General features: G+C 38.5%; 1 protein-coding gene across 2 annotated transcripts in view; it reads left to right on the forward strand.

The window, feature by feature from the left end:
- Positions 1-18,021, forward strand: part of VPS41 (VPS41 subunit of HOPS complex) — a 178,780-nt gene that overhangs the window by 61,837 nt on the left and 98,922 nt on the right. Inside the window, exon 4 of one of the 2 annotated variants that reach the window (XM_065884478.1) lies at positions 10,249-10,323. The exons of the other annotated variant lie outside the window; for it this stretch is intronic. Within the exon in view, the coding sequence (XP_065740550.1) occupies positions 10,249-10,323 (75 nt within the window). The remainder of the gene's footprint in view (positions 1-10,248; positions 10,324-18,021) is intronic. 2 annotated transcript variants of the gene reach the window in all.

Genomic DNA, 18,021 nt, shown 5'->3' on the forward strand with positions numbered 1-18,021 from the left:
GGAATCTGCTTCTAATCACATATATTACATTCAAATACCCGTAAATAGAGTAGTAGTTATAAACATCAGATTGTACTTACCCAGAGTAGCCAAATTATAAGATTTGAGGGCACAGTCCTCCAGACTACCGAGTCTGCTGAAGACTTCTGACACCAGCCGCAAGTTCTGGTGGTGTTCCTAAATCCACCTTCATGTTTGATAATTATCTAAAGGCCTCACAGAACTCATTAAAAGCTATTATACTCACAATTCTGAGTTATTACGGGAAAAGGATACAGGTCAAGAATGCAGCCACAGGAAGGGCCATGCCTGGGATGGTTCCAAAAGTGAAGTTTTCATTTTCCTTAGGACATGGAACCTCCACCCCTACGTAGATGCAGGGAAGCTGAGCCCCGTATTCAGGGATTTTACTGGGGCTCTGTTACGGAGGCATGATTGGTTGCTGGGTTGTCCACGTGGTTGATTTCAGCTTCCGGGTTGACCGATACGTTGTGACCCAAAGCCTCCACCCTAAATCACAGGCTTGGTCTTTGTGGCCCAAGCAGCCCCACCATAAGATGCTCCTATCAGGTGTGCAGGTGTGACATAGATGACTTCCAGAAGCCAAGGGCAAAGGCCAGACCTGTCTTTGTCTAAGGCCATATTCTTCTATAAATAATGTTTCTTTTTTAACTTAATTTTAAAAATGAACTTTTAGATTCCTAGCTTTTAGAAATTTAGGTAATTTTAAAATTATTTATTTATTTACTTACCTACTTACCTATCTGATTATCTGTTTGCACTGGGTCTTAGTTGTGGCACGCAGGATCTTTAGTTGCAGCACGTGGGCTCTTAGTTGCAGCATGTGGTATCTAGTTCCCTGACCAGGGATCCAGCCCTCGCCCCCTGCATTGGGAGTGTGGAATCTTAGCCACTGGACCACCAGGGAAGTCCGTAGGTAACTTTCATTTCTCAGTGTCTTACAAAAGAAACCTGCTATGGAAAGCATCTTGTTGCAAAATAATCTTTGTACTTCTCCTTGGTTATTATAGGCAACGCATATTTTAAAGAATTTTGATACACATTGCCAAATGATCCTTTGGAAAGTTTCTCCAAATTTGAATTACCACTCCCAATGTAAGAGGAGTGTCTATTTTTGTGCTTCTTCGCTAAAACGAAGATGTTTGAAAAATCTTTGCTGATTCTGTAGGTAAAATATCTCATTGCTTTACTTTTCATGTATTGATTGTTACTGAGGTTGCCTCTTGTTCCTGTTTACCTACAGTTTGTCTGTTTCTTTTGGGAGTTGACTGTTCACTTGGTTTGATTTGCGTGAGTAGAAAACCCAAATTTCTTCAAAAACTAAAGAATATTTTAAAATGTATGGTAAGCTGCCAAGTTGTTTGCAGTGTTCATGATAAGGGGTAAATATCCCTAATCGATAATAAGCTGTTGTGAATCAATTTTAAAATTACGGACACCTTGATAGCAAAACAGTTTCTTTCTCTGGCTTCATGCTTAGAATGTATAGTTTAAGATTGCAGCTTTTACAGATGTATTAACTAGCTTCTCTTTCCAATTCTATTTGAAGTGACCTAAGAAGTAGAAAATACTTGTGCTCTCGTTTTAAAATAGGGAAAGAAGGAAGTAGTAAATAAACATGTGCTAAATACCTCATCTTCCAAATGAGCCAGTTAATACAATTGCATTTATTTTGGGTGGGGGGAGGAGACATAATTCAAGCATGATTTAGTAATTTAAAGATAATCACTAACAAGATAAAAATAGAATATCTAAATTCTTCTTCAATGGGTCAAGAAAAAGAATTTGAGTAACATAGCAAAAGAATAATAATGAGATGGAGAAATGTAATTTTTAAAAGTATAAAGGAATGTAGCAACTAAGAGAACACTAAATGGGCCAGGTATTCTGTTACTAAAAGAAAATAAGCCTCAGCTTTGAAGAACAAGTATCCCACCAGCCGATGGAAGTGAAAAATAAAGATGTGAGCAAAAATGTATTATAAAAAGCCAAACAAAAATTAAGCATGTTGGCAGTAACAGTATAAGAAAATACAGAGTTTAAGGCAAAAGAGCATTAACCGGCAGAATGCATATTAGATTGATGATAGGTACAAGCGAAAAGGAAAATGTAGCAATTATACCCTTTGATTTGCCAAATTATAGGTCATCTAATAGCTGGATCAAAATGGATTTCAAAATCAAGGAGGAATGGACAAAACTACAGTTGCAGTGGGAAGTTTTTAAAGCATGTTTCTATCAGTCTTTGCTAGATCAAGAAGAAAAAATTAAACAAGGACATAGAAATTAAATAATATATACAACATTATTAAAAATATATGTATTTTGAACCCTAAAATAGAAAATATGAATTACTTCAAAATGATATCTTATGTTTCAAAGAGCAACCCATCCATTTAACAGATAGACACAGACCACATATCCGACCACAACTGTAGCCACACTAGAGTTTATTAATAATTTGATATATAAGCAGATAACACCACCACCACCCTTAGAAATGAAACAAAACAAAATGTTGCTTTTCCCAAAGGAGATATAATTATTACAATAACACAGTATTCTCTGGTCTCTGGTTTGTGGCCATTGGTATACCCAAAGGCAAATGCAAAATATTTGATTATTTTATGATTAAGAAATGAGCAGTTAAAACTAATGAGCAGGGCTTCCCTGGTGGCGCAGTGGTTGAGAGTCCGCCTGCCGATGCAGGGGACACGGGTTCGTGCCCCGGTCCGGGAAGATCCCACATGCCGCGGAGCGGCTGGGCCCGTGAGCCATGGCCGCTGAGCCTGCGCGTCCGGAGCCTGTGCTCCGCAACGGGAGAGGCCACAACAGTGAGAGGCCCGCGTAACGCAAAAAAAAAAAAAAAAAAAACTAACGAGCAATATACTAATGCCAGAAAATTAGAGTAAGGTCAACGAAATTGTTCCAAGGCAAAAAGGGCATCATTAGTATAGACTAAGAGTAGAAATTAATAAAATAGAAAAATTTAAAAATACAGCAAATAGGTACTTCCCTGGTGGCGCAGTGGTTAAGAATCTGCCTGTCAATGCAGGGGACGTGGGTTCGAGCCCTGGTCCGGGAAGATCCCACATGCCGCGGAGCAGCTAAGCCCGTGTGCCACAATTGCTGAGCCTGTGCTCTGGAGCCCGCGAGCCACAGCTACTTGGCCTGCACTCTAGAGCCTGCGAGCCACAGCTGCTGGGCCTGCGTGCCACAACTGCTGAAGCCCGCGTGCCCTAGAGCCCGTGCTCCACAACAAGAGAAGCCGCTGCAATGAGAAGCCTGCGCACCGCAATGAAGGGTGGCCTCCGCTCGCCGCAACTAGAGAAAGCCTGTGAGCAGAAGCGAAGACCCAATGCGGCCAAAAATTTTAAAATAAATAAATAAATTTATTTTAAAAAACCCAGCAAATTGATTGATGGTAGTATTGCTTCTATAAAAAGGCCAATACAACTGATAAATATCTGATAAGGATAATAGTAAAAAAGGAAATAAAATATTAATATACATGTGAGATAGTGCTGCGTATATATTTTCATATTTCCAAATAGGAAAACTAATATTACCTACTTCATAGAATTTCTGTGAGGAGTAAATTATATAATATATAGAACTCTTAGAATAGAGACTGCTGTATAATAAGCATATAGTAAATGTTTACTTATTAGTAGTCGTATTACTACTTACTAGTAGTATTAATATCATTAGTATTATTAAAATATTAAAAGAATACAAAGTGAAATGAAACTATTTCATCATTAAGAACTTGGAATGCACAATTTTCTGGGAAAATGTAAATGACCAGAATAAAATTAGGACATTTGAGTAGCTTGACAGTTATGGGAAAAATAAGTGTAAACCAAGAAATAATCCGTTGAAGGTGTAGATCCCAGACATTTTTATGGATGGGCAAATTCTTCTTAATTTTATTTAGAAATCTTTAACGTTTGTTCTTATTTTGAAATATAACTTTTTAAAACCCATTTTAAGATGTGTAGGGGAACAAATAGTAATAAAGCGAACAATCCTGTTAACTACCACTGTCAAGAGCAGACCGTGTGATCCCCTTCCCCACCTACACTCGCAGTTCCCTTAGTGGGAGCCACTGGGCTGACCTTTGTAGGAATGACTACTTAGCTTTTCTTTTTCATTTTATGTCCTCTGTGTGCACCCCCTGGACACTATGGTGTAGTTGTGCCTATTTTTGTTAGGTTGTGTAAGTGGAATCATATTGTACGTATCAGGAATGAGAAAAGCCTGCTGACTGTCATTGCTACTCCCAGAATAAAACAAAGTATGAGACCTCTAAGAGGAGACATAGGAAACTTTATTTAGAGACATTAAAGAAGGCCTAATAAATGGAGAAATGTTCCATGTTTGTGGATTAGAAGACTCAACATGTTGTAAGCGTATCAAAGGGAGAGCTCTCAGCGCTTCACCTTAGGTGTGTTTGAGGAAGTTTTCTCCTTAAATGCTAAGAGTTTTTACCATGAGTGAGTGTTGTTTCATCCAATACTTTTTGCATCATTGAGATGACCGTATGAATTTCCTCTTGAGATGATCTTATGATTTTCCTCTTTTATTAATGCAAAAAAAATCATCTATTAATTCCGCTATCTTGTATCAGCCTAGTAGTTTTGGAGTAAAATTATCTTTTTTATATATGCTGACTTTGTTAATATTTTCTTTAGGATTTTTTCATTTCTGTTCATGAGTGAGATTTACTTGTATTTTTTCTTTTTCATAACATCCTTTGTTGAGTTTTGTTGTTAGGTTATGCTGTCCAGGTAAAATGAGTTGGGGAGCATTTCCTTTTTATTCTGTCGTCTGGAAGATTTTGTGTGTGATTGGAAGTTTGTGTTCTTTGAACTATCTCATGAAATTAATACTCTAGTGAGTGAGTTTGACAGTAACTAAGATAAGTAAAATACATAGTAAGATAGTGGTAAGTGCTAAGGAGAAAAAATAAGTATTACAGTGAAGGAGCTATGAATGTTTGGGTGAAGTGTTGAAATTTCAGATCCAGTGGCCTGAAAAGATGACTACCAGTGAAGAGCTGGCAGAAAAGCATCCCAGGCACCAGCAAACAAATGCAAAGGCTCTAGGACTGGAGAAACAGCAAGAAGGTCATCATGGCGGGAGGAGTGAGAACGAGGCCAAGTGTGGATATGGCAGGGCCTTAGCCATATCATTTAGGACTGTCAGGTCATAGTAAACACTTTGGGTTTTATCCTGAGATGGGAGGCCTTTGGAGGGTTTGAAACAAAGGAGTGACATTGTCTGATCCACCTATTAACAATATACTCTACTGGTTTGTTGAGGTTAGATTTCTAGGTGAGTTAGGGCAGGAGCAGGTCTACTAGTTTGGAGAGTATTACAATAGTCCAGACAAGGGTGATGATAACTTAGACCAGGATGGCAGCCATAGGGGTGGTGAAAGTCTGGGTAAATTTTGTTTGAAGAGATGGTAGGAATTGCTGACAGATAGTGATGTAAAGTGTGGAAGAAAGACAGGAGTCAAGACTGGCTCCAAGGTTTTCGTCTTGTGCGATGAGAGGATTGTATCAGTCCTTAACTACTACAGATGGGCGAGACATCAGGAAGAGCCCTTCCAGGAAGGAAGATCAAATTCTCAGTTTTGGATATGCTTTAGTTCACATGCCCGTTTAGGCATCCAAGTACATATGTAAAATAGGCAGTCCTAGATATTGGTCTGGAATAGGGAGAGGCCCCGTCTAGGGATTTAAATTCAGGAGTCATCCCATGGCCTGGAGAGAATACCAAGAGAGCTCGTGTAGATGTAAAAGGGAAGAGGTGCTAGGACTGAGCTATGAGGTACAGGGATCAGGAGATAAGGAGTATTTGGCCAAAGACACGGAGGCAGAGCAACTAGAAATTCCAGAGAAAACTCAGAGAAGTGTGATACATTGGAAGCAGAGAGAGGGGGAGAGTTGTCATCAGTGTTCCATGCTTGTATTAGGTAAAGTAAGTTAGGATTGAATAATGACCGTTATATGTGGCAACATGGGGGTCATTTTATCTTGTAATTCTCATGAAAATATAAATACTTGAGAAAAACCAAGGAAAGTGTGAAGAATTGTGAGTGGGACTCACCTTACCAGATATCAGAACATACTATGTACGTCTTCTATAATTAAATCAATGTTGAAATGATATAACAATGGACAAAGGGACCACAGTTGAAAACCCAGAAGATTATCTCTGTATATAAATATTTATTATATGATAAACATAGTTCTCTTCAAAAGGAGAAGGGTGTGGTTTTTAAAAATGGGGCTAGTCCAAATGGGTATCCATTTGGAAGAAGATAAGATGAATCGTGAAAGTATTAAAAACTTAGATGTGAGAAATAAAGCAATAACCATCTTGCAAAAATATACAGGAGACCACATATACAATGTCAGGGTAAGGTATTGTACCGAGACCTCATACCCTTTAAAAAAAAAAAGAAGGAAATGGACAAGAAAAGAACAAACATTAATAGAAAAAATAAGAGATGTGAACAGAGTTTTTAGACGAATAAATTAATTGGCCGACAGGCTTAAGAAAATGTTTAAGTTGTTAGTAGTTGGGGAAATAAATCAGTGAATATTGATCATTGGCAAAAAAGTTAACCATTGCTAACAGGTATAAAGGAAAAAGGATTCTTATATCTTGTAGTTATGATTTATTTTCCCCCATAATATTGCTAATGTGGTGATACAAATTAGTTTCTACTCAGGAAGAAACATGTTGTAATAAAAAGTTGGGTTTATTCGTACTAAGAATACCACTGTGTGGCCTAGCCACATAGCAGTACTAAAGCTCTAGACAGCTCACGTAAACTCTTGAGGCCTCATTTTCCTTATTGTGAGGTGGAGGTAACCATCCTAGGCTGACTGCTTTCACCAGAAGTTGTGAGGATCAGCTAACGTGTATGTCAGGTCTTTGAAAATAATACAGTGTGATTCCTAGAATCTTAGCACAGGCCACGAGCACAGAGTCCAAGAACAAATGACGTACAGTTTGACAGGTACATGGGGAGAAGATACACTTCTCGATGTAAGTTGTACAGAAGGGCCTTGTGAAGAGGCATTGTACTCAGCACTGAGGCTCAGTTTGCTAGGCCTGGGACAGTGCTGCCCTGTGGAACTTTCTGAAATGATGAAAACATTCCGTGATCTGTGTGCTTTTTCATACAGTAGCCGCTAGTCGCATGTGGGTATTGAGCACTTGTGCAATGGAGGACATGAATGTTTAACTGTGATTGATTTTAACTAGCTTAACTTTCTATATAGTCACATGTGGATAGTACCATATTGGTTAGGACAGGAAACCTTGGCAGTGATCAAGCTACACACATCTATTGAATTATATAATCTGAGGTAGGTTATAACCAGAGACCAATTAAATTACAGTCAGAGGTATGTGGGGTTTATACTTGCCACAAGTAAAATGGGCATTAAAATGTTTGGCGAACAAAAGATCAGAATCAGGAAGTTGTTAACAGAAGGTACTCAGTGAGGAAAACTTTTATCCAAAGAAGACTGTAGAAATTGTGCATTCAGACTCGGCGGCCAGAAGTCCAGACACACTGGCCTCATTGCTTTCCCAGTTCAGTTTTTGTTTTGCATCTTCCTTGCTGCCCATCACAAAGTTCTCTTCACTGCTCTTAAGGTCAGAGCCCTGGCTCTGCTTTTTCTCTGTTGTGAATCTCATCCATGGGGTTGGTTTATTCTCCTATAAATGGATCAGATATCTCTGTAAGGTCCTTTCCTGTCCTAACATTCTAAGAACTTTTAAGGAGATAGCTTGGTTTTCATGAGCTGCGTTTCAGGAGTGATTTAGGGATCAGGGTGAGAACGGGTTCTGTAGCCAGCTATCTCCATCTGTAACATGGGAATTTCTCTCAGCAGCATCAGGCAGTGGGTGGCCTTTCCAAGGTCAGGGAATCTTGGTCTGTCCTGGCCATGACTTACGAGCTTGGAGATATTTTCCGTTGAGCATAGAACAATCAATTTTGTGTATTTCCATTTTATTCTTATGCACAAACCAAATTATTTTAAGGTTAGGTATTTAAAAAAATGAATTTGCAGGCTCATGTTGAAACCGATGAAGTCGTCTCTTTTTGTGGTTAATTTGTTCTATCATGTTTTGTGCAAGATAGTTGTAAACTGTCATTACTTAAGAAGCAAAAAAAAGAGAAAAGGTTGCCATTTTTTAATATTGTCAACATTTACTGATTTTGATTTCTCTTTAGAAAATCTGCCTGTGTGAATATCTTAGTGAGTAAACAGTTGGCTACATAGAGAACTGGAAAACTGTGAAAAATATTAAAAGTGCAGTTGTGTGTTTACTCTTGGGAAAATACATCCAAAGTAGAATGCCTAATTCCATCTTCACAGATTTTTAAATTTGAGATTACTCAAAAGAATGGAGGATGGGGCTTCCCTGGTGACGCAGTGGTTGAGAGTCTGCCTGCCGATGCAGGGGACACGGGTTCGTGCCCCGGTCCGGGAAGATCCCACATGCCACGGAGCGGCTGGGCCCGTGAGCCATGGCCACTGAGCCTGCGTGTCCAGAACCAGTGCTCTGCAACGGGAGAGGCCACAACAGTGAGAGGCCCGCGTACTGCAAAAAAAAAAAAAAGAAAAAAAAAGAATGGAGGATGACAAAGTTAGTTACTATCAATTAGACCCTGTGGAATTCCCCCAGAAAGTACTAAGCATAGAGTATAAATAAAAAGTTGATTTAGTAATTTATAAGAGAAGAAGAAATGGATTGGCTGGTGAGCCAAAGTAAAATAACTAAGATTTTAGAGTTGCCATATGATCCAACAACCCCACTCCTGGGCATATATCCAGAGAAAACTCTGATTCAAAAAGATACATGCACCCCAATATTCGTAGCAGCACTATTTACAATAGCCAGGACATGGAAGCAACCTAAATGTCCATCAACAGAGGAATGGATAAAGAAGATGTGGTACATGTATACAATGGAATATTACTCAGCCATAAAAAAGAATGAAATAATGCCATTGGTATAGACGACCTTATTTACAAAGCAGAAATAGAAACACAGACGTAGAGAACAAATGTATGGATACCAAGAGGGAAAGGGGGAGGTGGGATGAATTGGGAGATTGGGATTGAAATATATACGCTATTGATACTATGTATAAAATAGATAACTAATGAGAACCTACTGTATAGCACAGGGAACTCTACTCAGTGCTCTGTGGTGACCTAAATGGGAAGGAAATCCAAAAAAGAGGGGATATACTTATATGTATAGCTGATTCACTTTGCTGTGCAGTAGAAACTAACACAACATTGTAAAGCAACTGTACTCCAATAAAAATTAAAAAAAAAAAGAATGAAATAGTGCCATTTGTAGCAGCATGGATGGACCTAGAGATTATCATACTAAGTGAAGAAAGTCAGAGAAAGACAAATACCGTACGATATCACTTATACGTGGAATCTAAAATATGATGTAACAAACAGACTCACAGACACAGAAAACAAACTTACGGTTACCAAAGGGAGAGGTGGTGGGGCAGCGATAAATGAGGAGTTTGGGATTAGCAGATACATACTACTGTACATAAAATACATAAACAACAAGGTCCTACTGTATAGCATAGGGAACTGAATTCAATATCCTGTGATAAACCATAATGGAAAAGGATATGAAAAAGAATGTGTGTGTGTATGTGTGTCTGTGTGTGTATATATATATATATATATATATATATATATGAATCATATTACTGTATACCAGCAACTAACATGACATTTTAAATCAACTAAATTTCAATTAAAAAAAAAACCAAAAATTTTTCTTTACATCATGATTTTTATTTTGGTTTTTGTTTTGTTCTTTAAACGAATTTGGCTGGGAAAGAATTTTAGGACTGTGGAGTAAATAGAACAGAACAAATGAAAAGGTACATAACAGGTAAGAAAAGTACCATTTTTAGCTGGGACTTCAAGTACGTGAAATAGGTAATTTGGGGAAATCTTAGGTTTCTGGGCTTATTACGTGTCTGGGAACAAAGCTATATTTTACCATTTTCATTTGCAGAAGCAAAATATGTCTTGGACTCCTGCATCTAAATAGACAACTTGTATCACATTTTACGAAAAGCCAAGGCATTTCACTTTTGATATATATGTTTCTGAAGGTTTACCATGTTTGTTTGTTCTTTTGTTTTTAATAGAGTCCTGTGAAGATAAATCAGATTAGCCTGGATGAAAGTGGCGAACACATGGGCGTGTGTTCAGAGGATGGCAAGGTACGGGGATTACATGGTCACGTGGAAAGCAGCGCTCCAGCTCTGTGGGCTGTGATGTTACCAACTCCAAGGGCTAGAGCAACACTGTGCCTACTGTATACCTGCAGTAGGAGAACCCTGATTATTCTTTTTGGGTATCGGACTTGCTCCCGATTGCTCATAATTAAAGTAAAATATATTTTGCGCAAATGTGCCTTAGGAAAAATAATTACAAGAATGTCAATAATGTAACTAGTATTAAGCTGATAAACAGCTGTGGCAGAGGGACATGTCACCTTAATCATTACTGCCGTGCCACTTAGGCTTCAGCGACTGGTCTGCAGTTCCTGCAAGACAGTGGTTTAATGCCTTTCTGCCATAAATCCACAAAATTGGATTTTGTGGGCATGATTTCTGTGGGCTGGTGGTTTTCATTTTCACACACCAGTTATGAATGTTTCTCTTGAATTATAGAATCTTTTGATAAGCAGTCATAGTTTATCAGAAGAATAAAGTGTCTTACAGTGGCCACATTAAATAAATGTAAAATCAATATATGTACAGTTTCTAAAAACCTGGCCCCTACTTCCTCGACCGAGGACATACATCATTTGTGCAGTGTATAACTAACAATTATCAGTGCTTCTTGCTGAGGTTGAGCTGTGACATTTAGTGGTTGTGGTGATTGATTTTCCACTTATAAGAATGTCTTTTGTTTTTCAGTCAATGGAAGGCTTTTCCAATGTTGGTTTGCAATGATAAAATTCTAATGCACAGCGTATTTAAGCTACTCTTCTAAAATAACAGTTGAAGAAGAGAGTGCATTAAGGATCATTACAGAACCTTACATATTCTGGACTTCATAGAGCAGATTTCCTAATCTAATTTTATGTTTTTTATGGGATCTAAATTCAATGGGCCATTAGGATAAGTAAATTAAAAACAGTGTAATCAGTGTAAAAGATTTATACCCATTTAATCTGTTAACAAAAGAACAATGAAGTCTTCTTGACAGACAAGAATGCATTTTTATATATCTAAGCCTAATGTTACCCAAAGAGTCTAGTAAGAGTAATTGGAACACTCATGCTTTTCAAAAAGCACTGTCAAATTTTCTGAAATTCTGAGTTGAACCAGACCATCAAAGATAGGTAAGGGAGGAGTTGGTATGTGCAGAAATTGAGAAGAATTATCCAAACTCTTGAAACATTTCGTATTTATAAGAAAGATCATCTTCATTTTTGTTTTCTGAAAAGCGAGGAAGAATTCCTTCTGGATTAATGCCAATGTAATTGAACTAATTTGTTGAAGGAGAATATTGTTTTTGAATTGGAAAAGAACTTATACTAAGATACTTCATCTAAGAATTTTCAGAACTCTAAATTTTGAAGAATTACTATTTGATGCGGCAAAGCAGTATATTTTAACTACTGTGTCTGGTGGATAACGAGATGACCCTCAGATATCTCCTGGCACACTTCTTGGCAAGCACCTCTGTTTTCCTATTGTAGTCAAATTTATCACTGCCATATTTTGTTGTAGACCCATGATGCATGTTTAAAGAATGGTTTTCTCATATATTTTATCAGCGTTGATAGAATTGAAAATAAATATTTCAGCGCACGTGGGTGTGTAAGCTAGCCCTCCTCGTGGGTTAGTCAGGATTGTGAAAATTGAGGCGCTAATATCCAGCGATCTAGTAAAGTCGTTAGTGATGATAGCAACATAAAGATGATTAAGCAAGATCAGCTCCAGATACCTAGATCTCGTGCATCTTTCAGTGGCTGTTGTGAGTTTTCTTTCTTTAGTGCATTAAGACTCCTCGATAAATCATTACCTTCCATTTCACAGATAACCTTTGCTATTCAGTTTTAAAGTCGTAATTCTAACAGTTGTTTAAAATTTACTCTGTTCAGTCAGCTGGTGCTCAGGTCTAATCTTTTTATTTATCCTCGAGTTTCAAATTTTGAAACACACTCACACAGATACTGTGTGTGCGTGTGCGCGTTTGTGTGTGTGTGTTACTGGTATACATTTTTAGGTAACTTTCCGCGTAAGCACATACCAGCCTTATTTTCTGATCTCTTGCCTATGTCGCCCTCATACATAAACTAGAATTAATTTAATATAGAATTCTGGGTTGAACTATTTTTTCTCAAAGTTTTGGAGACTTTGCTCCCTTCTGACTAACCTTTATTTTCCTAGACATGTCAGAGGCCAGCCTATTTTTGTTGTTTCACAAAAGCTTTTTAATTTTTTTTCTGTCCTGCCTTGGATCTCAGACTCATCATAGTAACAGCACTACCAATGGCAACGAACAGCCCCTGCAATTCAGTTCGCTAAGTTAATGTCTTGTTTGGGTCTATTTTCATTCAGTTTGTCTGGAAGAGGGTAAGTCCTTTTGATCCATATACTGAAGTATTGTTTTCATTTCAGGAAAGTTGACTTCAGTCCTGATTTTGATTATTGCTTCAGTTCCACGTGTTTTCATTTCTTCAGAGAAACTCAATAATACTTAGGCTGGAGGCGGTATTGCGCGGAGGCTGACAGCATGGCTCTGCACCGCGCCTGCCTGGGCGGCTTTCCCACTCTTCTCTGTTAGGTCAGGGAAGTTGCTTGACCCCCGGCCCCTCTACTGCCTCAGCTGGGCAGTGGGCACAGTGCGAGGCCTGGAAGGGAATGTGGCAGAGCCAGTGCGGGGTGTGTGGGCAGTTCTAAGTTCATTGTGTTTTTATTGCTAACCCTTCACTAACCATCTGTAGTCTGGCCTCTTCCCCTCCCGTTTTGTTGTACCTCACTCACCTTTTCAAGGTAAGTTGGTGAATGGATAAGCCCTATCCACCCTTCTTCTCTTTTGAAAATATATGTTGGGGGGGGTTCCCTTTTCTCTACACCCTCTTCGGCATGTATTGTTTGTAGATTTTTTGATGATGGCCATTCTAACCGGTGTGAGGCAGTGCCTCACTGTAGTTTTGATTTGCATTTCTCAAATAATTAGTGATGTTGAGAATTTTTTCATGTACTTTTTGGCCGTTTGGAGAAATGTCTATTTGGATCTTCCGCCCACTTTTCTGATTGAATTGTTTTTTTGATATTGAGCTGCATGAGTTGTTTATATATTTCGGAGATTAATCCCTTGTTGGTCACTTCATTTGCAAGTATTTTCTCCCATTCTGTGGGTTTTCTTTTTGTTTTGTTTATGGTTTCCTTTGCTGTGCAAAAGCTTTTAAGTTTAATTAGATCCCATTTGTTTATTTTTGTTTTTACTTTCATTACTCTTGGAGGTGGGTCAAAAAAAGATCTTGCTATGAGTTACGTTGGAAGGGGAGGGATAAATTGGGAGATTGGGATTGACATATACACACTACTATATATAGAATAGATAACTAATAAGGACCTACTAAATAGCACAGGGCACTCTGTTCAATACTCTGTAATGGCCTGTATGGGAAGAGAATCTAAAAAAGAGTGGATGTATGTGTATGTATAACTGACTCACTTTGCTGTACACCTGAAACTAATAGAACATGGTAAGTCAGCTATACTCAAATCTTTAAAAATTAATTTTTTTAAAAAGAAAATATAGTGTAAGAAAAATTGGTCATGTTTTGTGACACACACACACACACACACATATATACCTTACACATGTGCTTTGCTTTCTCATGGTTTTTATCATCTCATTTCTCTGTAGTCAGGGAGAGTTTCTCTTCTTGTTTTGGTCCCTTTGCTGAGGTACTTTGCTTCCAGTATTCTGGAGTAGACTTTTATTCTGTTTTGCCTTTTTGTTTTTCCTGATTTTTGATCTCTCCCAATTTTCTTTTCACGTCAGCCTGACCTATGTTTAATTTTTTAAACCAAAAATTATGACTCCTTGTGTGTCTTAGAGAGTCTTAGAGGTGGAGTGGTTGGGAGTGGAATTATCCTGCCACATTTGAGCTGTGTGTTGTCAGCTAAGTGATTCAAACCTCTCTGTGCTTCATCCTATTTCCTCCTCTATAAAAGGGGGGATAGTAACAGTACCTGCCTCATTAATCATTAAGAGAAATGAATTAGTTAATATATGTCAGTGGTTTGGAATAGTATCTGGAATAGAAGAAACACAGTAGTCGTCAGCTGTTACCATCATCATTATCATTGTCGTCCTATCCTTTGCTCCAGATTCATAGAGGTCTCTTCTTCTTATTGAAGTTGACAAATAGTTCTGTAGTTTGTTTTTTTCTTTTCTGGTTACTATTAAATTTTTTTTCTTTTTTTTCTTTTTTTTGGCCATGCTGCACGGCATGTGGGATCTTAGCTCCCCGACCAGGGATCGAACCTGCACCCCCTGCAGTGGAAGCATGGCATCTTAACCACTGGACCACCAGGGAAGTCCCTATTAAAACATTTTTTAAAGCATGGTTTTTCTCCCTCTGAGTCACTGGAATTGTGTTCTGCAGTATTCTTTTTATAGACCTTGTGTGCATTTTTGTTACTCATTTATCCATTCCAGAACAGGGAGACAAGCTCTTTCTGAACCTGGATTAGCAAACAGATTCAGGCCCTGCTTGTTATCCTTTTGGGTGTTGTAGAGTCACCCTTCAGCTCACATAGGGACCTGACTGGAGGTATCCAGTTAAGGCAGCTCCTCCAGTGAACTGGGAGCCTCTCCTATCTTCCCTCCTGGGTCTTTGACACCCTCCATGGGTGGAGAATATGAAAACCTGCCATCTCCCCTGCGAGGGTGCCTCCAGCCACTGCCCTAGATGGAATGACAGTTTACATGTTCACCCCTGTTCTTCTAATGCTTGACCTGTTGTTATTTGCAAGCCAGGGGTTGAGAGAGGCTGTTACAATGAAGTAATAGCTGGGAGGGTTGTCCAAAACTCTGGTCACCTCATTCACAGTTTCTCTATGTCAGATGGCCCATCGCCCAGTTTTCTGGTTTGCAAATACATAGAATTCCATGCTAAAGGGGAGAAGGCTTATACACCTTCCTGATTGTTTCATGAGAGTAGGGTTTCTTTACTTGTGGTGGTAAACACATAGCACATACGTTTTGTGGTCCTCCTGTGGCTCTGTGGGTTTGTAGTTAATGAGAAATCCTCCAAGACTTTGCAGTAGATTGACTCTAAGACCAATTGTTCTGAATTTTCTCTTTGTCTTCACTAGGTATTTTTGTGACAAGTTGGGAGAGGTTGTCAGGGCTGCTATAGGGGATACCATTATCAAAAGGATCGTCTCTATTTTAACCTTTAAAAATATGATTCTTAACTCAGATGCAAGCTTCCTAAAAGCCCAAACTTTGTAGGCAATCATTCAATGTATTGTTTCTCAGTGCTAATCACTGAGAAAATGACAAAGAGGGAGAGAGAGGGGAGATGAATGAGAATTGCTTTGGATTTTACTAGCTTTAGTAGTTTTAAGTTCTGACCAACTAGTTTGGGTGTCACATTAGTGAAATAAACCAAAATATCAAAGGTTTTACGACTCACCCTGCTTGTACTGGTAAAGTTTACGAGATTTGTCTTGTGAAGTCTCAGTGTTTTCCATACTGAAGGAGACAATGACAGTTGAGGAAAATGTTATTCAGTTAAACGTACGAATAGAGACTAACCTAAGAGTTCTAATCTGGCTTTGCCATCTTCGGCGAACACCCCTCCAGCCCCTAATCCGGGCACGCTATGACATTTTTGCTTCCACTAGTTCTAAAGGGTAGTTATGAGTTTCAGCCTGTTTTCTAAGAACTTCTGCAATTTGTTCTCTTCTGTTTATTCCTTCTTATCACTCTACTATTATGTCTTCATATGGATTCGTGTGTTTGTTTTGTTGTTGATTTGTGATTTTTAAAGGGACAGCCCTGGAAATTCATAATTTAATTTTCGCCGTTAGATTTACAGTATTTCTCGTATTCATTTTCTCACCGATCCCTCAGTCTTTTTCGATGGGCTTATATTTGTTTTCAGCTCGTATACTTTTCCCTGCAATAAAAATCACTTAACTTTTGTCCTTAAAATCATCTTTACCCTGTTATAGGCAGAAGGAACTTTATCCATTTGAATGAATTGTCTGCTGCATTTAGTTTCCACTTCTGTTGTAGAGTTGTCTGATTCATTCCCTTTCATGTTAGTTTGGCAAATATTTGAGGCTTTTGATTTTCTTTTCCCTATTCTACTTTTCTTACACTTTAAATATTGTAGAAAGATATCTTCATTATTTGCAAATTTTAGGCTAGCTCCTATAATGATAGAGTGTAGAAGAATAGGGCTTGGAATACTCTTGATTTTTACAACCTCAGGTGAGTCATTTATTTTTCCACGGAATCATCTGTTACACAGGCATAATGGTGCTTGCTTTCATCCCTAGCTGTCTTGCTATAAGGGCCAAATGACGCAGAGCAAGATTGTCACTGCTAGTTACATACTGTCAGTTATCAATCTTTAAAAATATCATTTTAAAGGTATTTCTTCTCATTTTCAAATCCATAAGGATAGTTTAATTCAGAATAAAATTTCTAAAAAAGCCAGAATGACGCTGGCCATTTTAATAGACAGCTTTTCCAGAAGGTTGTGCCCTCCACAACTGGAGAAGACTGAGAAGTGACATCACATCTTTGAGGAGAGGTTATCGAAATATACTTTCCGATTGGAATGTTAGCCTAGAAATTATGCTGGGCCTCACACGGGACTTCCCCATTGGTTAAAAGTGAGTCAAATTACAGCTAGAAAATAAATTTAGAACTAAGAGGAACATCTAGACGTTGCTAGATGTTGACCACGGTATGAGTGAAATAAATACGTTCCACCTGAAAACAAATACGTCATTTTACCCCACCAGAAAGTTCAGTTTGTCTAGGGTGGGACCTGGCCATTAATTTCCAGGAATCCTAACCGTGCAGTCTGGCCTGAGACCCACTGAGGTAAAGCACGTGGAAGCATTTAGAGGTCCAAGCTGGTAGTAGGAGTGTGAGAGTTGACAGGGGACCACGTTGTCAGCGACATTGTTAGAATGAATTCATAGAAGTAGCTTATGTTAGAAGAATGTAAACTTCCTAGTTTAGCATGACTTTCTACTGATGTAACATTAATAAGTTGAGCACTTGTTAATTTATTAAGATTCAGGTGATACAGTACTTGTCTTATTTTGACCCTGTTTTCTTGGATTCGTTGGGCTCATTCAACTACAACTTCCTGGGATAGAGTAAAACTCTGAACGCAGTGCTTTTCTTTTGAGCTTCTCTACCACCATTTTATAAGAAGTTCAATGCATCCTGTGCGTATACATTCATATAAAAGCAGTGATGCAATGCCCTCTGAACAATGAGAAGCAAGGTGGTAGTGGGGCCTGCATGTATTTGCCATGTCAAGAATACATTTTAACAGATTACCTCTGATTAAATCAAATTCCCTCTATGTTACATTGTACCATGTGCTGTTCTTGGAACCCAAGTAACATACTTGGCACAAGGGTAAAAAAACAGCAGTCACAAAATGAGTGGAATATTCTAAAGATTTTATAGTTTAATGAAATAATTTATCTCCTCAAATGATATCATAACATGAGTACATTTTCCTCTTGGAACTTGCACACACGAACTACTCAGAACTTACTAAGATGGGGACTTGCCTGGTGGTCCAGTGGTTAAGACTGCACTTCCAATGCAGGGGTCACGGGTTCGATCCCTGGTCGGGGACCTAGGATCCTGCATGCTATGATGCACGGCCAAAAAAAGAAAGAAAA

This window comes from Phocoena phocoena, chromosome 9 (genome assembly GCF_963924675.1).
Source record: "Phocoena phocoena chromosome 9, mPhoPho1.1, whole genome shotgun sequence".
In the NCBI taxonomy this organism is placed as follows: domain Eukaryota; kingdom Metazoa; phylum Chordata; class Mammalia; order Artiodactyla; family Phocoenidae; genus Phocoena; species Phocoena phocoena.